We start from the raw sequence: 18,464 nt of genomic DNA on the forward strand, positions 1-18,464 counted from the left end.
ACTACTCAGACTCTACTTTAGAAGATTTGAGTAAGCTATTTTCCCATTTTTAACAATGGAGGTACTTGATCAGGAATGTATTGAGAATTTTAAAATTACTCCACCCTACTCAGACAGTGCCTTAGGGGAAGATAAAGTTGCAAACTCCTGATTGAACAATGAAAAATCCCTTACTCATACTTACAGTAAAGCTAGAACCTTAAGATCTATTTTTATATCTGATACAAAAGGGTGCTAAGTACCTACAAGGTTAAATTAGTACCTAAAAGGTCAAGCAACTTACAAGAGGCAAGCTTAAGAAAAGAGGTGTGAAGTACTCAGAAGATTTAATCTAACCAGAGAAGGTGAGAACCAAAGAAGATAAGAACTAAGAAAGGGCAGCCCTGGGGAAAAGCATCTACTGTGATTGGTAGACAGAAAAATTTAGGGGAGATGACATAAGAGAAAATTTCTTTAAAAGGAAAGGATAAAAGGTAATTTAGGAGTTGGAGTTTGGAGTTGAAGTGAGGACATTTTGAATGGAGTTCGCAATTGAATTCAGTGGGGAGATAGACTCTGAACTCAGTTCAGGAGATTCTGTGGAGGACTGGAGCTTGCTTGGAGATGACCTTGTGGTGAGTGATAAAGGCTGACTCGCTCTCCCTTAAGCTCAGGTCTAGGTCATTTTTGCCTAGGCCCTTTTCAACTGGTTAGCTATTCTCTCTCTCTCACTTTCTCTCTCTCTCTCTCTCCCTTAATTCATTCATTAAAATTTCCATAAATTCCCAGCCGACTTGGGTATTTTTCATATTTGGGAATTTCCCATGGTGACCACTTATTTTAGATTTTAAGTCAAAACACTAAAAATTATTTTTACCAGTTTGGCATTTACAGTTTTTTTGACATTCACAATGTCTCCAGAAAAGCCAAGGAAAGGGAGTCAGCCTTTTTCACTCACCCATGTGTCCATCCAAAGTGAAGCAGTCTGAGGTCTCAAGGCCAAGCTCCTCCAAGGCCAAGTTCAAATGGGAACCCCTTTACAGGAAGTGACCATATTTAAAGACAGTTCTTTGCATCACTTTCTGTGCCTTTGGTCCACTTTTACGTGGACCAGTGGCAGCTTTAACTTTCCTTTGGACCCTCCAGGGGTCAGTCAGTTGTTTTTGATTGGTCACTCACTAGCATATGTGGGTCATAGACCACCTCCCCCCCCCCCCCGCCTTAAGGATTAAGTGGGGGTGTATACATTCCTGGTGGCTAAAATCTAAAGAATAAGTAGGGGAGAATTAATCCCATCTTCCCTGGGGTGCTCACAGACAGCATGAAGGTGTAGTTTGGACACATCATCTCTAAAAGGTTCGCCAGTGTTGTTCTAGACCCTTACAGCTATCTGGAAGGCTGAGCAATTTAGAATGACTGTTGTGATATGGAAATCACATTAAAAGACATATATATTAATTTAAGGTCGCCAAGGAATTCAGCTATGTAATTCCTAAATGAAAACTCAAGTCAGCAGTCAACCTTTTATGGAGTTTTTAATTCCTAACAGGAGGAAGAAAGGTATTAGAGAGAGAGAGAGGGAAAGAAAAAGGGGAGAGAAGGGAATAGGCTTAAATACCCCCTCTGCTTAGGCTGGGCCAAAGGCCCAGGGCCTTAGATGGCCGAGGAAAAGAAAAGAGATCAGTCCCTATCACTCACGTGACCAAAATGGAGAAACAGTCTCAGGGCCTCCACCTCAAGCACCAGCCTCCAACAACCTCCTTTCCTCTACCCAGGAGGTCCCCAGCCTCCTCAGCTCTTCTCTACCTCACTTCCTGTGTCTCACCTGTGCCAATGGTGGCTCTAGCTTCACCCAGGACCGCCCAGAGGTCTGTCCCCTTTGCACATGTCTGTTGAAGGCCACATTCTCAATTAAATCTTGAGCTTTGCTGCAGCCTTTCCTAAATCCTGTTACCCTGAGTAGGGTGGAGATCGTAGTTTCCAAGACCCGATTCTGTCATTCCAAGTATCTCTATTGTTATTGATCAGGAAATAGCTAAATCCCATCCTCTAAAGAATGGTTTGAACAGGGTTGAGTAGTTTTGAAATTCACACTGTGCTGGAGAAAGGAAGAGGGGAGCTTAGCTTAGACCAGTAGTACAAGCCAGGATGGGGCCAGACCAAAAAGTGCTGTGCCCCTGGGGACACACGGACAAAAATGAACCATGTACTGTCAAGGAGCATGCACTCTGCTGGCTCTGCTATTGCTCCGTGTTCCAAGGGGCTGTTGAAGGTGGTGGGAAGTGGAAGAAGATGACCTTGCAGGCCCCTCCTTCCTTGGGATTCTTTGTAGAGGGGCTTCTGGGTGGTAGGAAGGTAGATGAGAGGAGCTCCCAGGGCCTTCTCCTCTCTCAAGATTCTGCGGTCCTTCCTCTCAGACGGGATCTGAGCACCCACAGCCGCCCATCCCTTCTCTCCTAGGTCACCCTGGCTGGCTACAGCTGCGTGTTCCGATACTGCCCAGGGAACAAGCATGTCGCCTATGTGGAGCGGAAAAGAACCCCTCATCAAGGAACACTTGAGTTCATCAGCTTGGATCTGCACAAGGGAATAGGTAAGAAGCCTGGCAAGGAGAAGAGCCCATGGAGGAGTTCCTCTAGGAACGCTTCCCACCTCCTACCATCTTGGGCGGATTTGGGCCCTTAAAGAAGGGGCCTAGGATGGGTCCATCGTAATAAAGTCCAGTCCAAGATTGCTGAAAACCCCAGCGCTTAGAATTCCAGGGCCCGCTTTCCTACCAGACTGTGTGGGAAAGGGAGAAGACTTACTGTGTGACCTTAAATAAGCCACTTCCTCTCTGGGCTTCTGTTTTCTCTGAAATGTACATTGGTCAAGATTACGGAGATGGAGAGCGTCCAGTCTTACCCCTGGTTGAATGAGAAGCAGCCCCGGAGCAGCCAGAGAGGGAGAGGAAAGCCCGTTTAGCTCGGAGATAGCTCCAGCAAGGTTTTTTTTAATTGCCTCGTCCCAGTTGGCTTCTTTGCTCCCCCCATCGGTCCACTGTGGTTCTGCATTTTTGGGCCAAGCAGAACCAGCCAAATCTCTCTTTGGTGCGACTGTCCTTCGGATACTTGAAGAAAGCTGGCATGTTTCCCTCCTCTCCTCCTTCCTCCTTTGCTCTCCTCTTGGGATTGCATGAGACTGGGAGCTGCCCACGAAATGGCCCTCCCTGGCGGAGAACGTGTGTCGGCGGGTCGCCAGGAGCACTTGTGTGATCGTGCCTCCGAGGCTAGCTCTCCATCCCCTGCGCCCCTCTCAAGTCTCTCCTGAGGCTAACTAGCCCCCTCGTTCCCTCGGCTTTTCCTTCTGCGACCTGATCGCAAAGCCTTTCCCTACATCTGATCTGTGGCTGTCTTTCAGATTGCTAGCCGGGTTGGCCCCACCTTGTGCTTGTGAAAATGGCACCTTGGACCCCGCCGTCGGCCTAAATCTCTCTCTGTTCATTTCCTGTTATTAGATCAGCCCAAATTCCAGATCTCTGGTGTGGCCTCCCAGCCTTCTGCCATCTCCAGATCTGAGAAGCAGGCTGTCTCGGCCGTTCTTCAGATTATTTCTAGAGGGCCCAGCTCCCATCCCCCATACATTCCACCACAGTCCTTCAAATTGACATCTAGGCATTAGTGTCCAAATTTGGGGTCCAGCCATCCAGCCGCTCCCCAACCCACCCACGTGTCTCTTCATTTTCCCCACGAGAATGGAATGAAGAAATTTGTCAAATGCTTTGCTGAAATCAATTCTAACCACACATACAACGATCAGTGAGCTCATAACCATAAGGTGGGGCAGCTAGGGAGCACAGTGGATAGAGCATCAGGCCTGGAGCCAGGAGGTCCTGGGTTCAAATCCGACCTCAGACACTTCGCCCCAATGGCCTGGCCCTTGCCACTTTGTCTTAGAATTGATTCTAAGCCAGAAGGTAAGGGTTAAAAAAAAAAGAAAAGAAGGGAAGCGTGCCTGGTTCTAGGAAGAGCCTTGGCATCTCTTCATGATCCCTTCCTCCTAGATCATTACCCAGCCTTTTAATAACACAGTCAGGTGGCTTGCCAGCCATCAAAGGAAAGCTCCCTGCCTTGGCAGACTCCATTTTCTTCCTTCTTTTGAAAACTTGGACACTGTTTGCCCTTCCTGTGCTGTTCACTTTGTTCTCCCCCTTCCCCACAGTCTTTCAGAGATCACTTCTTATGGTAGCTGAGGGTGTCGTTCACGTAGCCCTGGTGAGCTCCTCCTCAGGGGCTCTTCTCTCACGGCTCTCTTCCCTCTGCCTCTCTCCTAAGCTAGCCGTGCGCCCACCCTGGCTGAGGACCCTCCCAAATCTGAAACACCATTTTGGCAGAATCTGTAAAGCGAGGCAGTAGGACTGAGTGACCCCAGAACTCTCCAGCCTTTCTGAAGCTGTATGGCCTTAGGCAGGGCAGCTGGATGGCTAGAACACTGGGCCTGGAGTCAGGAAGACTCCTCTGGCCAAGTTTAAATCAGACTTCAGACACTTCCTGACTGGGTGACCCTTGGAAAATCACTTAACCTTGGTTTCTTCATCTTTAAAATGAGCTGAATAAAGAATTGACTAACCACTCGAGCCTCTTTGCCAAGAAAACTCCAAATGAGGTCACCAAGTGTCAGACAGGATGGAAATAGATGAATGATGACAAATGACCTTAGACAAGTCATTTCCCCTTTTGGACTTCTTTCCTCATCTTGACAAATCAGATGGTTGGACAAGATGATCTCTGGTCCCTTTCAAGCGCCAAAGTTCTTTGGTGACATCTGTGGGAAGCAAAGCTCTGGGGACGAGGAAGGACAGCCTGAGACCCAAAGTTTGTCCTGGAGTTCACCTCATCCCAAGGCCGTAGCCTCTAGCTCCCCTTTCACCCTGCAAAGTCACTGATGTAGGTATTTCCTTGGGAATCTAAGTTAGGCTGTTCCATGCCGATTTATTATCTTAAAGAAATCATTGTGTAGACTCAAACAGACTACATTGTATCCCTTTATCAGTCAATTATTGTGTAAGTGGAAACTCCCCAGCCTGTTTTGCTCTCTCTATAAAATAGTAGCCATTCCCAATAAACCTTGCCTTGGACAGCTCCAGCTCCAGGGGTCCCCCGATCCCCTTCTCTTTGGTCATCCTCACTGCCTCCAAAGACCTCTGAGCCGCCCGCTGAGCTGGCCTCGTACATCAGACCTCGCTCTGGTCCTGGCTCTGGAACTCATTTGTTGTGTGACATGAATACATCTTCCTTGCTCCCTCTCTAAAATGAAGTGTTTGCATGACCCGATCTCTAAGCCTCTTCCAGCTCCCACATTCTGGGAGAAATGCAGGTCCTCCACTTGACTCTCTGACCTCCTGGAGGCCAGCTTCTCCATCTCTAGGGCTTTGTCTCTGGGGGCTGGACTAGAGGGCTTTGAGCTCCCTTCCAGACCAAAGGTCTTAACCCTGCTCTCCTAGAGCACAAGATAACGGCCAGCTCTCCCTCCAAGATGCATAATGGAATGGAAAGAGCACTTACGAAGCATGTGACCAATAAGTGCATTCAGGCTCCAGCTCTGCCCTTGGGCAGATCTCTCGCCTTCTGTCTTAGTAACAACGCGAAGATAGAAGGGCAATGGCTAGGAAAATGGGGGTTAAGTGACTTGTCCAGGCCACCCAGTCAGGAGGTATCTGAGAGCAGATTGGAACCCAAGACCTCCCGTCTCTAGGCTTGGCTCTTCACTGTGCCCTCTAGCAGTACCCCCTCATGATCTCCTCCAGTTGGGTTCCTCATGTGTCAAATGTTGATCTTTGTGCCATTCGTTTTGGGGGTGGTTGTTTGGAGGAAGGTGCTTTGCCAGCCTCAATACGCTGTAACAACAGAAGCTCTTGTTGGCCTCTCCCCAGATCCCTCCCGCCGAAGCGACATGCAGGCCCTTGGCTATTGTCTTCTGAAGTGGCTCTACGGGGCTCTGCCCTGGACCAGTCAGCTTTCTGACACTCTGGCGGTCATGAGGAACAAGGAGAGGTAAACGCCAGGCAGTTAGCGCCGTGCCCTGTGGGACAGACGTCCTTCTGTGGATAGGGAAGGAATGCGGGGCCCAGGGAATGGCTAGGATCTGAAGCAAGGACTTGGTGGTCGCCATACATGTTCTGGCGCCTCAGAGCTTAGGAAAGAGCCTAATGTTGTCCGAGCCGAGGAGTAGAACTCACAGCAGGCTAGAGGGAACCTCAGAGCGTAGTGTCAGAGACGGTTACGACCTCCGGACCCAGAACACACAGCATCAGGGCTGGAGGCAGCCTGGAAGCCCAAATTCAGAATTGGAAGGTACAAGAAGAAATCCGGCCATCGCTTTAAAATGTGCTTAGCCTCCTAGAAGCGGAAAATGCCCGTTACTAAACGTCCACGTCCACGTCTGTCCACACGGAAGCAATCAAAGGCTGTTTCTTGACATGCTGAGCGTTTCCGGATCAGGAGTCTTGTAAGACAGAGAAGCCTTAGAGGGGGCGCGGCTGCTGGTCTTTGTCTTGTCTGTTTGGGGAGCTGAATTTCAGTCTGATCCCGGGCGGTTTATTGTCTGCACTTTTACAGTTGATTCTAATACACGTCTGCCCTTTGGATGAGAACCTCCGTATGTTTCCCTGTTTGAGGCCTCCCTTCAGGTCAGTAATCAGAAGGTGACCGAATGAATAGTCTCTGCTTTTCCTCTCTGGCATGTGAAGTTGGACGGAGAACGCAGAAAGCTAGCCCTTTCCATAGCGTGGATGGACACTAGGCGGACGGTGAACTGGACCCGAATCTGGAGAGGAGGAGGCAGGACGAATGGAAAAGAAGGAAGTCCATGCCAAGCGCTCTGCTAAGGGCTGAGGATAGGGATGGAAAAAAGGTGGTAGGCTCCACTCTCAAGGAGGTCATACGAGAAATGGAGGTGGCGACACATAAAAGAGCTGCAGGCAGCTGAAAAGGCCCAGAAGCCCCCAGCGATCAGCAGCGGCCGAGGAGGAGGCCCCGGGAGCACGCGTCGATTCGATGCCGAGGGCGGGGGGAGCGAGGCAAGTGGCAAGGCCCACAGGACCGTAGGACACAATGGCAGCATATGGCAAGGCCCCTCATTGCAGAGATTAGAGTTGCTGGTTCCCATCTCATTGCATTTGGGAGACTGTTCGGTGTTTTTTACGGCCCCTTCAGGTTCTCCCTGAAACAAAGGCTCATCCTGTCGATATCAGAATCCTGATGATTCTGTAGGCTTGGCCAGGCATAGAGGACTACAGTCTGAAACAGTATTTCCAGATCACCCATAGAGAGGCACTTGGTGGGCACAGGTGGGCTGCCGGACCCTTCTTGTGAGTAACTGCACAGGAAATCGGCTTACAACGACCAGGGAACCCCAAAGAAGAGCCTGGCTGTTCCTTGGGTAGCTGCACAGCGTCAGGAACATAAAGGAGGCTTGTAGCCCCTGAATGGGCGACCCTGGAGCACATTTAGGCAAGGGTCACAGAGGAGGAGAAGGCACGAATTTATGTGGGGAAGGACAGATGGATGGAGGGATGGGTCCAAGACTGCACTGTTGGAGGGAGCATCATCATCAATGAGATCACCAATCTCCTGAATGATGAGCGTGAACAGCCACAATTTTGTTCTCATTTTTCAGCTGTGTCTGACTCTCTGTGGCCATTTTGGGGAGTGGTTTACCATTTCTCCAGCTCATTTTACAGATGAAGAAACTGAGGCAAACAGGGTGAAGTGACTCGGCCAGGGCCACACAGCTCATTTGAGGATGGATTTGAATTCAGGAAGATAAGTCTTTCAGACCCCAGGCCCCATACTCTATAGCTGCTATGGAAAGTTAATGCTGAATTACAAAATGTTTGTGAAATAATTTTTCCTTTACTACCCTCTACCAAGGTGAGCCTAAAACTTGCTGCAAAACTCTAGACTTATGAAACTGGGTTGGAACCTCTGTTCTTTTTTAAGATCAAAGAATTTTAAGAAAAAAGAATTCAGAGCAGGCCAGCCATGGTGAACTCTGGCCTGGCCGAAAAAATAAGGGTAGGCTGAGAAGCCATGTTCAACTCACTTAAAGTTCAGGGGTTGGCCAGCGGCAGAATGTGCGGGGGTATTCCAGGTCTTATCAACGACCCAACCCTCCTGAGATGATGTGATGAAGGAAGAGTTGAGATCTCGAAGCCCACCTTCTCTCTCAAAACAGCCTCCAGTGGGGCCTGGCGCAGGAGATCCCCAGCCGTGAAACCCAGCAGAAAGGGGACACAAGTCCCTCTACAAGCACGAGCCAGGACCTCTTCTTGCTCTTCTGCTCTTTTTGCTTAGATCAGTGAAGGAGCCATTCTTTGTTAGCAGATGCACGCATCTGTTAATAAACAATGTTGTTCCAAGGAAAATGGCCTCGCAGTCCTCACTGGGTAAAATCCGGAGAGAAAGCTAAAATTCCGATATCTCTAACTGAAAGCAGAGGATGGTTTGTTTAGAAAACCCAAGTGAATCAGCAGAAGAGTTCACTGAGATATTCAGGAGCTTTGGCAAAGCCACAAGTTCGCAGATAAACCCAGAAAAATCAACTCTACGCCACCAACCCAAGCCCGAAGGTGTTGGAAAGAGAAAAGGCACACCAAATAAGGAGACGTGGGTAGAGTACGCCTGATGGAGGATTTGTAGAGGCAGGTATGAACAGTAGCGCCTCCCCCAGGGCGGTGGCGAGGGTGCGCAGGCGAGAGGAAAGAGATGAATGGAAGGCCTTTTCGAAGTGCCCAGGAACGTGGAGCTTGTAAGGATGACAACAGCCCCTTGGAGTAGAATGGCACGTTCCAAGTTATCTCAGGCCCCCGGGGAATGGCACACTTGGTAGAACTGCATAAAATGGTACCAGAGTTCATCGGAGAATCAAGGGAGGCTGGAGACTACCTAACGGACAAGCCTGCGTCCGAGCTGGCGAGGGCCTCGGAACATTGAGTGTCAGGGGGAGACACTTCCTACCTTAAAGTGTGAAGTGTTAGATTTGGCGAGGAGCGTGAGCTAGAGAAACACGGAAGGTGAGCGTGTGGCCAGGCTCTTAGGACATACAGAGTATCAGAGCTGGAAGAGTCGTCTCCCATAAATGATTGTCCCGTGTTTTGAAAAAACCATGTCTTTCTGGTCTGACAGGTTCATGAACAATGTGGCTGAGCTCATGAGGCAGTCCTGTGGCCAAAGAAAGCCCCCAGGTGGGTTTGGAAGGGAGGAGGCCAGGGCCTGAGGCCGCTCTGGACCAAGACAGGGTGGGCCAGGGCCAGCGCCCCCTCGGATAAAGCAGTAGGGATCCCTGCCCCTCTTAGGGCCGACGTGCTGCTCACCTGCCATGGGTCACAGGCACGCAGCGTGGGCCCTCAGGCTCCCCCTCCCCAGGTTAGGAAATGGGTCTTCTCCCGGAGCCCAGTTCTCTCTGGCTGTCTTGACAAGCCAGTGCTTCCTCTCATCACCTTAGCTCTCTGGGACTGAATGCAGGGAATGAGCACTCGGCCGTCGGGCCTTGGGGTTTGCTCCCTTTCTCTCTGGTCCTCCGTGCCTTCCTTGTTAAATCCAAGGAGATGAAGTGAGCTAAGGTGGAGGGCCCCTGCACTTGCAAGGCTATGAGTCTTCTCTTCCACTCCAGGAAAATGGGCAGCTCAGGCTTTAGCCATCTTCTAAGCTTCCTTTCCAGCTCCACCATTCTGGGAGTCTCAGTGCTTGGTGCCTTTGGGTGACTTCCTTTCCTCTCTTGGCCTCAGCTCTTCTGGCAGTGGGGTAAATGGACTAGAGAATCTCTGGTAGAACCGGATGACGTTGGCCCATCTCCTCTCCTCTCTGGGCCTGGATTACCCCTCTGAAAAGGGAGGAGCCTGGCCCCTGTGGTTTCTGAGGTGGCTGCAAGGATGGCTCCTCCCCTCTCTGGAACTCAGTTTCCTTATCTGTAAAACTGTCAAGTTGACCCAGATGCTCTGAGATCCTCAGGCACAGGATTCAGAGCTCAGAGGGACCTGGGAACTCATCCTAGTCTCTCAGTCCAGCTCAGAAAATTCCCAGTTGGTTACTGTGGAACTGAGGGCAAGTCCTTTCCCTTCTCTGGGCCTGAGGACTTTCTTCTTTGGGGGGGTTGGGAATATGGGGTCCTTCTCTGTTTCAGAAGCTCTGAAGACCTACCTGAATGCAGCAATGGCTCTCCAGTATGAGGAGAAACCCAACTATGGCATGCTGGAGACGGTCTTGATGGCGGCTCTTAAAGAACTCCGTGTTGAACCCTACGACTCCATCAGCCTCCTGACTGTCTAAGAGGTAACGCCGAAGCACTTGGGGTTGGCAGGGGCCCACAGAACACCCAGGGAGCCTGTTTCCCCTCAGCTGACTTTGGCCAGCTGGCCTAGACTAAACGTTATCTCATATCAGCCAGAAGTCTCGTAACCAGCACCGATCACACTTGTACTGCGTATCCCCCTGGATGCTCGGCCCCTGAGCGACTTACAACTTAAAGGAGATGAGATTTCTTTCTGGCATACTGGATTGTCTCCATTTCCGGCTTTTTATTCAAGGTCCCAGAATGGAGGCTCAGGTTCATCCCTCAGACCTCATTCTTTTGCTCCTGGCAAATTGGAGGCCTGGCCCACCCCGAGTATCTCCCCTCGTGGGGGACAGAAAAGGGGCATTCTGTGTTCTGTCTTTCCTGGCAAATATGAAAGTCCGTGTAGGCCAGGGGAGTCTGAGCAGCAGGCCAGAGCCCTTGACTCTATGGGGTGAATGGCGAATGGGGCCTGATCAGAGGCCAGGACTTGGGATAAGGAATCGAGGCAGGTCCAAGAGAGTGGTGGATCGCCTCCTTCTGTGGCTATTCGGCACTTAGAGATGGCATGGGGAGGCTGAGTGATGAGCTTCCAAAATTGCATTTAATTGCGAGGCTGCATTTCTTTATCTTTGATCCCTGAGAGAGATCATTGACCAATTAATTTATTGATTATTGCTCCTGATCAATAAATTGATTTTCTTACCCAGAACACAGTCTCTTGGAATTTTTACGTGTCACACTTGCCTTCAGGGAGCTCATAATCTAATTTAGACCAATCAAGCAGCAAGTATCCTTTTGTTATTCAGTCATTTTCAGCCACATTGACTCTTTGCGACCCCATTTGGAGTTTTCTTGGCAAACATGCTGGAGTAGTTCGCCATTTCTTTTTCTAGTTCATTTTATAGATGAGGAAACTGAGGCAAAGTCAAGTGACTTGTCCAGGGTCACACATCTGGGAAGCCTCTTCCTGACTCCACCCAGCCACCCTTATCAAGCATTAAGTAGGATTCAATTCAGCAAGGATGCACCAAGTATCTCTTATGAACAGACAGTGTCCTAGCTTCTAGGGATACAAAGTCAGTCCCCCACAGTCCCTGTCCTCCAGGAACTGCAGTCTGGCTGGTGGATCTGCCTCCCTGGGAAAGGAGATACGGACTCCGTGTGTATCGCAGAAGTTCACGGGTGCCAAAGAGGGAGGCGTCGGGTCTGGCTATCTTCACTAGGCCGGAGCTCGGCTCCATTCCGGAGCAGATCGTGGAAAGGACGGGGCGGGAATCTCTGGGAAGGGAAGCCCTAATGCCGCCCGAGAGCCGGCGAGACTTGATCAGGAATGGCTCGTGCCGGCCAGCCAAGGCAGCGCTGGAAGCGTCGTTTCTCTGGGCATCGGCCAAGCTTCTGAGAAAGCATCTTCACGTGGAGAGACGGGGATGAGGCTCTGCTTCACAGAAGGCCGTTGATGGGGGCCGGGGGAGCCGTGCTGGACCCTGGAGCCGTGGGCACCTTTGTCGGTAACTCGGATAAAGGCAGAAATGGCCTGCTCGCCAAGCATGCAGGTGACGCCGAGGTAGAAGCGTGCTGGACTTGGGAGTCTCGAAGACCCGAGTTCAAATCCTGCCTCAGGCACCGACCAGCTATGTGACTGAGCACATCCCTGAATCTCACCTGTAAATGAAGATACTAGCACCTCCCTCCTACTGGTACTGTAAAGCCTAAACGAGGTCTTTGTAAAGTGCTTTGCCGATCTAAACAAGGTCCAGAAATGCCAGCCTCGATCACAGCGAACATAAAACGGGATGATGGACGTTTGGCTGAATCTCCGTGGAAAGTCCGATGATAAAGGACAAAAGTACTTGTCCTAAGTATAAGATGGGTCGAGCAAGATTAGACAGCAATTTGTCTGAAGGAAGACAAGCAGGGGCTAGAGTGGACCCCAAGCCCGAGTTGAGTCAGCCATTAGATGTGGCACCAAAAAAGCTGCACGAAGGAAAAGAGAACTCCCAAGAACAGAGATAATCCCCCTGCCTCCTGCCCCCTGCCCTCTTCATACTCCTGAGATCTTAGACGCAGGTCTGGGGGCCATAGATTAAGAATAAGCTGGAGAGTGTCCACAGGATGGCAAAAGGCCTGGAGTTGATCCCATATGAGGAGCATTAAAGGAATTGGGCATGTTTAACTGCACAATGGATTGTGTTGGACCCGAGTTCAAATCCTGCCTCAGACATTGACTAGCTTTATGACCTTGAGTAAAGTAGGGACAGTATCACCCTAACTCACAGAGTTGTTCTGAGGACCACATCGGATAAAACATAGGTGAGGCAGTTCTTTGCAAACCCTAAAGTGTAGGTATTGTTCAGTCTTTTTTTTCCACTCTTTTCTTTAAACCCTCATTTTCTGTATTAAGTATTGGTTCTAAGGCAGAAGAGCAATAGGGCTAGGCAGTGGAGGTTAAGTGACTTGCCCAGGTTCATACATCTAGGAAGTATCTGAAGCCAGAGTTGACTAGGACCTCTTGTCTCCAGCCCTGGCACTCTATCCATTGAGCTAGCCAGCTGCCCCTTGTACAGTCACTTTTCGGTAGTGTCTGACCCTTGGTGATCCCATTTAGAGTGCTAGAGGTTTGCCTTTCCTTCTCCAGCTCATTTTGCGATCCAAAGAGTTTGACCTAAGAAGCCATGCCAGAAAAGCCATATTGATGACATCCACCCATGATCTGGACCAGGACACGTCATTTTGTGAACAGCCCACAGAACTAGTACATGTGCTGCCAATGGAAAGAGCCCGGAATTGTGCAAGAGGAGAAGCATGGACTAGATTGCTTTAGGGAAATTGTGTGACCTTGTCAGTGATCCCAAGGGATCCATTCCCATAGAAAGCCAGCTTCCTAATGTTAGCATTCTTCCCTTGTCGACACAGCTCTGAATCCCAGAACACCACAATCTCCAAAGAACTTACATGGTGGATGCCCAAAAGGCAGCAAAGAGAGATGTGGTGGGCATGAAGAGTGTATGAACAATGAAGACAACACGGACCTGGTGTAAAAAATGTCAGTAGATTGAGAGCGAAAGATGACCAATGGACATCCCAGTGTACGCTGTGGAATATCAAAAGACTAAGAGGAAAGATTGCAGCATATTGAATTAGACACATCGGGGAGATTAATGGGAGACCATAGACAACAGTTGCATGAGATGAGAAGGCATGGATGCACCCATGAAAGGAAGAAGGTCTGCATCGATCAGATCACAGATCTCCTCAAGCAGCATCGCTGGCACGTTTCTTTTTCACACCCTTACTTTGTGTCTTAGTATCAGTTCCAAGACAGATGACTGGTAAGGGCTAGGCAGCCAGGCTTAAGTGACTCCTGACTCCGGCCTGGTGCCCTATTCACTGTGCTACCTACCTTCCCCTTTTTCTGACATGACCTCTTTTCATCTCACAACAGGGCTGGAAAGTAGATACTATTTTTATCTACATCTTACAATTGATGAAATAGTGGTAGTCAGAGGGTAAGTGACTTGCCTTGGGTCACACAGTTAGAAAGTATGTGAGGCTATATTTGAACCCAGGACCTCTCATCTCCAGGCCTGGTCCTTTTTGCCCCAAGCCACCTACCTGCCCCCTCCTGTCCACTCATAAGAGCAGCATCCAATCCATGCTCACGCTCATCTCTCTCCCTTCTCTTAAGTCTTGCCTATTTAAATTATCAACAGTCCAGTGATTCCATAATACTTGAGCTTTTATCTAGCACTTTAAGGGGTGCAGAACACTTTACACAATTTTGTTCAAGCTTCCTGACAACCCCAAAGTAGGCAGGTACCTTTATACTAATTTTACGGATGAGGAAGCTAAATCTAAGAGAGGCTGAGAGACTTGGCTATGGTCCCACAGCAACCCCTTAGTGTGGAGGCTGGCTGGCTTGGAGGCATATCTCTAAGCAAGCATGTTTAGTGACGTGCATGTAGGGTCTTTTTGGCCCTCTTCTCCATCAAGACGTTAAAAACAACCCCATAGTTATGATGCTCCCTGAACATTGTTTCAGTGTTTCAGCTCTGGAAAGCTTTCTGCCATCGGTTTGTTGTTCATTCTCCGTGACCCTGTTTGGGGTTTTCTTGGCAGAGATACTGGAGTGGTTTGCCATTACCGTCTCCACCAGTGACTTGCTCAGGGTCACACAGGTAGGAAGGATCCAAGGCCATATTTGACCTGATTCCAAGTCCAGTGCTCAGGCCACCGTGCCAACTAGCTGTCTTTATGGCACTGGTAGTTACCCCTTCTGTTCCATAGTGAGGCCTGATGTTGAGAGGTGGTCCTATTAATGCTTTGAAAGACATGACGGTCCCACTGTCATTCCCTTGGCCATACTTCATCTGGGGAACTGTCTAGGTCGGGAGCCACACGTTAGGAAGTCATTGACAAAGTGGAATGTCAGAGGATGGCAAAGAAGACGGTGACCAGCTTGTTTGAAGATTAGAGAAAGGAACAAAAGTTGAGCCCAAAGGAGAGAAGCCTTGGAAGAGGTTAGGGGGCAGGAGTGTTGTCTTCAGGTATTTGAAGGGGCAGCTAGGTGGCACAGAGAATAGTGTGCTGGGCCTGTTGTCAGGAAAACTTCTCTTCTGGCCTCAGACTCATACCAGATGTATGACCCTGGCCAAGTCACTTAACACTATTGGCCTTAGTTTCCTCACCTATAAAAGGAGTTGGAGAGGGAAGTGGTAAACCACCCCAGTATCTTTAGCAAGAAAACCCCAAATAGGATACCAAAGAGTTGGACAGGACTGCAAATGTATGAACAACACTTCTGAAGGGTGGTCAGTGGGCAGAGGAATTGGACTTGACCTTTTGGGTTCAGAGCACAGAACCACAATGGAGACATTTCACTGATTACAGAATAATATAAGGAAGAATTTTCTAACGGAGTTGTCTGACCATGGGCCAGATTGCAGTGGGAAGTAGTGAGCTCGGACACTGGAAGGTCTTTAAGCAGAAGCTGGATAACGGTGGCTCAACAGGGGCCTTGGGCTTCAAGTATGGTCTAGATGACCTCTAAGGTTCCTTTCAGCTCTGAAATCTGATTCCTTTTTTCATGAGTTGACTTCTGCATGGGGTAAGAGGTTGGACAACAAAGATCAAAGTCCTTTCTATGTGCTAGTCCTCGTGCTGTGCGCTTGAGAAAGAGAATGAAGACACTGGCTTCACTCACTCAAATGAGAATTTAAGTACCTACTGTGTATTAGGGATACAGAAATGAAATAGTCCCTGCCTTCAGGGAATTAACATTCCTTCAGAGGGATATGTTCTCCTTGACTCTGAGGCCAGGTCTAGATATATTCCAGGCGTAGCAGTTGTTCCGCAAAGTCACAGAGCTGGGAGATGGAATGTCCTGTGTGAAGAACAGTGAGAACACCAGTTTGGCTGGACAAAAAAGCATGACAGAATCTTATGTGCTCAGCCTAGATGACGAGGTTGGAGCCAACTTGCGAAGAGCTTTACATTAGATCCTCAAAAAACAGGGAGCCAGTGGAGCTTACTAAGCAAGAAAGTGATCCCATTAGCCCTGTGGCTTAGAATATACATTGAAAACTTAGAGACCCTATGCATAAAAAGTTCCAATTCTCATGGAGAACAGTTAGATGGTACCGTGCATAGAGTGCCAGACCTGAAGTCAGGAAGATCTGGGCTCAAATATGACCTCAGACACTTCCTAGCTGTGTGACCCTGGACAAGTCACTTAACTCATCGCCTAGCTCTTGTGACTCTTCTGTATTAGAATTTATACTAAGACAGAAGGTAAGGTTTTCTTTTTTTTTTTAATGAGATAAGGCAATTGCAGAAGATAGAAATGAGGCTTCCCTGAAGTAGAAATCAATTCCAATTTGGGGTATCTGGGAAGACTTCCTGGAGGAAATGGTCCCATGTTGTTCTGCCATTTTTCAGTTTTTTTACAATTCTTTGTGACGCCATTTGAGATTTTGTTGGCAGAGATACAGGAGTGGTTCGCCATTTCCTTCGCTAGCTCATTTTGCAGGTGAGGAACTGAGGCAAATAGGGTTAAGGGGCTTACTCAGGATCACAGAAGTATCTGAGGCCAATTTGAACTCAGGAAGAAGAGTTCCTGACTCCGAGTCCAGCGCTCTCCACTGTGCCACTTAGCCGCCAGCGGCCCCATGGCTGGTCCCTAATGGATGGTTAGGATTTCAGCAGATGACAGCAGAGCTTCCGCAGAGGGGAGAAAATGGATTGGCGGAGTGGAGGACAGTGGGAGTAAGAGGCGTGCGACCCACTCAGGGCACTGCGGCTGAGCTAGGAGGTCGGACTCGATGTCGTCTAAGGCTCCTCTCTGGAGGGGGGCTCGGCTGCCTCCTGACGCCTCCTCTGTGGTGCCCGGAGTCCCGTCCTTGGGCTTCATTCTGCTCCTCAGCTGGGATGAGATCGGAAACTTGCTCGTCCAATCTGCAGATGGCCTGCCCGGTTAGCCCAGAAAGATGCCTTCGAAGGCCCTGTGGTGCTCTGGGGTCGGGGGTCCCCTTGTGCAGAGAAGGCCGCCTCCCGGGGAGCAGAACGTCTCGACTAGACGGGCTGTGCCTGGCCCCTCTAACCCGAGTGTTCCCAACGGGATCCCTGCCCTTCTGGGAGAGAGAATGAGCCTTGGATGGACGGCTGAACCCGGCACGAAGCCCCATCCAGGAACTAACAGTGGCCCCTTTTCTTGTCTTTCAGATCAAAAAGGGCTTTGGAAGACAGGCTGAAGCCACTGGGAAGTGTGGAGGCCCCCCAGCCACTTAGGAGCCATTTAGAAGTCCCCCCAGAAGGCTTGTTCTTAGATCTTGGGCGACGTGACGTCTGATCCCCTCCCGCTAGATCTCTGGGATCCGTGGAAGCCACAGTGCCGGAGGAGCCTGCTCCAAGTGGGGCATCCCCGGGGCCATTTTGTCCCCCCGGGGGACGGCACGCTTGGCCGGGGTCCCGGGGTCCCACGGCGCCAAGGCCCAGCTCAGACCCTCGGGGTGCGGCTGCACATTTGACTGGTCTGCTGGTGGCTGTGCCCCAACCCCAGAGCCCCCGGGGGGCTGCCTCTCGTCCGGAGGTGGCTCTGCCCACTGTCCCGTCATTCCTGCCATGGCTGCCCCACTCCGCCCGAGCTGGGACCCGCCTCGACATCGACATGAGCCCCAAAGAACCAGGAGCCACCAAGCTCCGGCGTGGGGAGGGCGGAGGGGAAAAGAGGCTCTGCCCGCGGCTGCAGCCACCAAGGAGGCTTATGGACCGCCCGAGCCACTGGCCCAGAGGACGGAAGCAGCACCCAAAGGCGACTCCTCTGCATCCGTGCCGGGAGGATGACGCAGAGTGAAAGCGGGACGGACGTCGTGGGCTCCCGCCAGCCCTTCCTAAGCACTTCTGCAGAACCGCCCGGAATCACAGGAGGCCGAGCCGAGGGGGGCTCCTGTGGAGCCCCCGAGGGGGGGCTTCAGAGAGGGCTGGCTGAGGTGCTGTCCTTGGAGGCCTTGGGAGCTCGGTGGTCAGTCCCGCAGGTGTCCGGCCCCAGGCCGCTGGCCGTTTCCTCCTCTGGCCTTTAAACTGAGGCCAACAGGGCGGGCACGCGTCTGAGGCTGGATTGGAACTCGGGGCTGCAGATCCTTAATTCTACCTTCATTTTTTCTCTCAAGATGGCTTATTGCCCCGTTTCCCGGGGCTGCTTTGATGATTCTTTTAGAAGTTGGGCTCGCCTCCTCTGTGCGGCTGGGGGGCCGCCTCCTCCGGGGCTGCTGTTGTCATTTTGGAGCCAAAAGGGGAATAAACAGAATCTGGCCGAGGGTCCTCGTGTTGTTCTTTGGCCCTGGGGCACTCGCTGGTGGGGTTCAGTGCGGAGGGGGGTCCTGGGTTCCCGGATGCTCAGGGACCCCGAGTCTGGGGCCTCCTCTGGTTCCGCTCACAGCCAGGAGCTGTCGGAGGCGGAACTTGAACTCGGCTCTTCCTCACGAGCTTTAGGGGCGCCACCCCTTCCCGCTACTTCTCTGTCCCCCACTTCGGCTCGGAGCCCTCCCCAGGCCTCCCAGGAAGTGACTCGCTCAGGGTCCCACGGCCTGGCCTGCGGGTGCCCCTGGTGTCTGTCAGAAGCGCAGCTCCTCCTCAGCGGCCCGCGCCATCTCGGCCCCCTCGGGCTGGGGTTCGGG

The 18,464-nt window shown here is 50.8% G+C and overlaps 1 protein-coding gene across 8 annotated transcripts in view; it reads left to right on the plus strand.

Moving 5' to 3' along the window:
• The window catches only part of VRK3 (VRK serine/threonine kinase 3), a 37,656-nt gene that overhangs the window by 13,810 nt on the left and 5,382 nt on the right, over nt 1–18,464 (plus strand). For 3 of the 8 annotated variants that reach the window (XM_007492258.2, XM_056796514.1, XM_056796512.1), the window contains 5 exons: nt 2,440–2,572; nt 5,891–6,011; nt 9,144–9,202; nt 10,141–10,289; nt 17,011–18,105. In XM_007492258.2, the coding sequence (XP_007492320.2) occupies nt 2,440–2,572; nt 5,891–6,011; nt 9,144–9,202; nt 10,141–10,286 (459 nt within the window). In that variant the 3' untranslated portion in view covers nt 10,287–10,289; nt 17,011–18,105. Of the gene's footprint in view, nt 1–2,439; nt 2,573–5,890; nt 6,012–9,143; nt 9,203–10,140; nt 10,290–10,400; nt 11,003–17,010; nt 18,106–18,464 lie in introns of those variants that run through there. The other 5 variants (XM_007492257.2, XM_056796513.1, XM_007492259.2 and 2 more) reach the window with 4 other exon arrangements.

Source organism: Monodelphis domestica, chromosome 4, assembly GCF_027887165.1.
Source record: "Monodelphis domestica isolate mMonDom1 chromosome 4, mMonDom1.pri, whole genome shotgun sequence".
Taxonomy (NCBI): Eukaryota; Metazoa; Chordata; class Mammalia; order Didelphimorphia; family Didelphidae; genus Monodelphis; species Monodelphis domestica.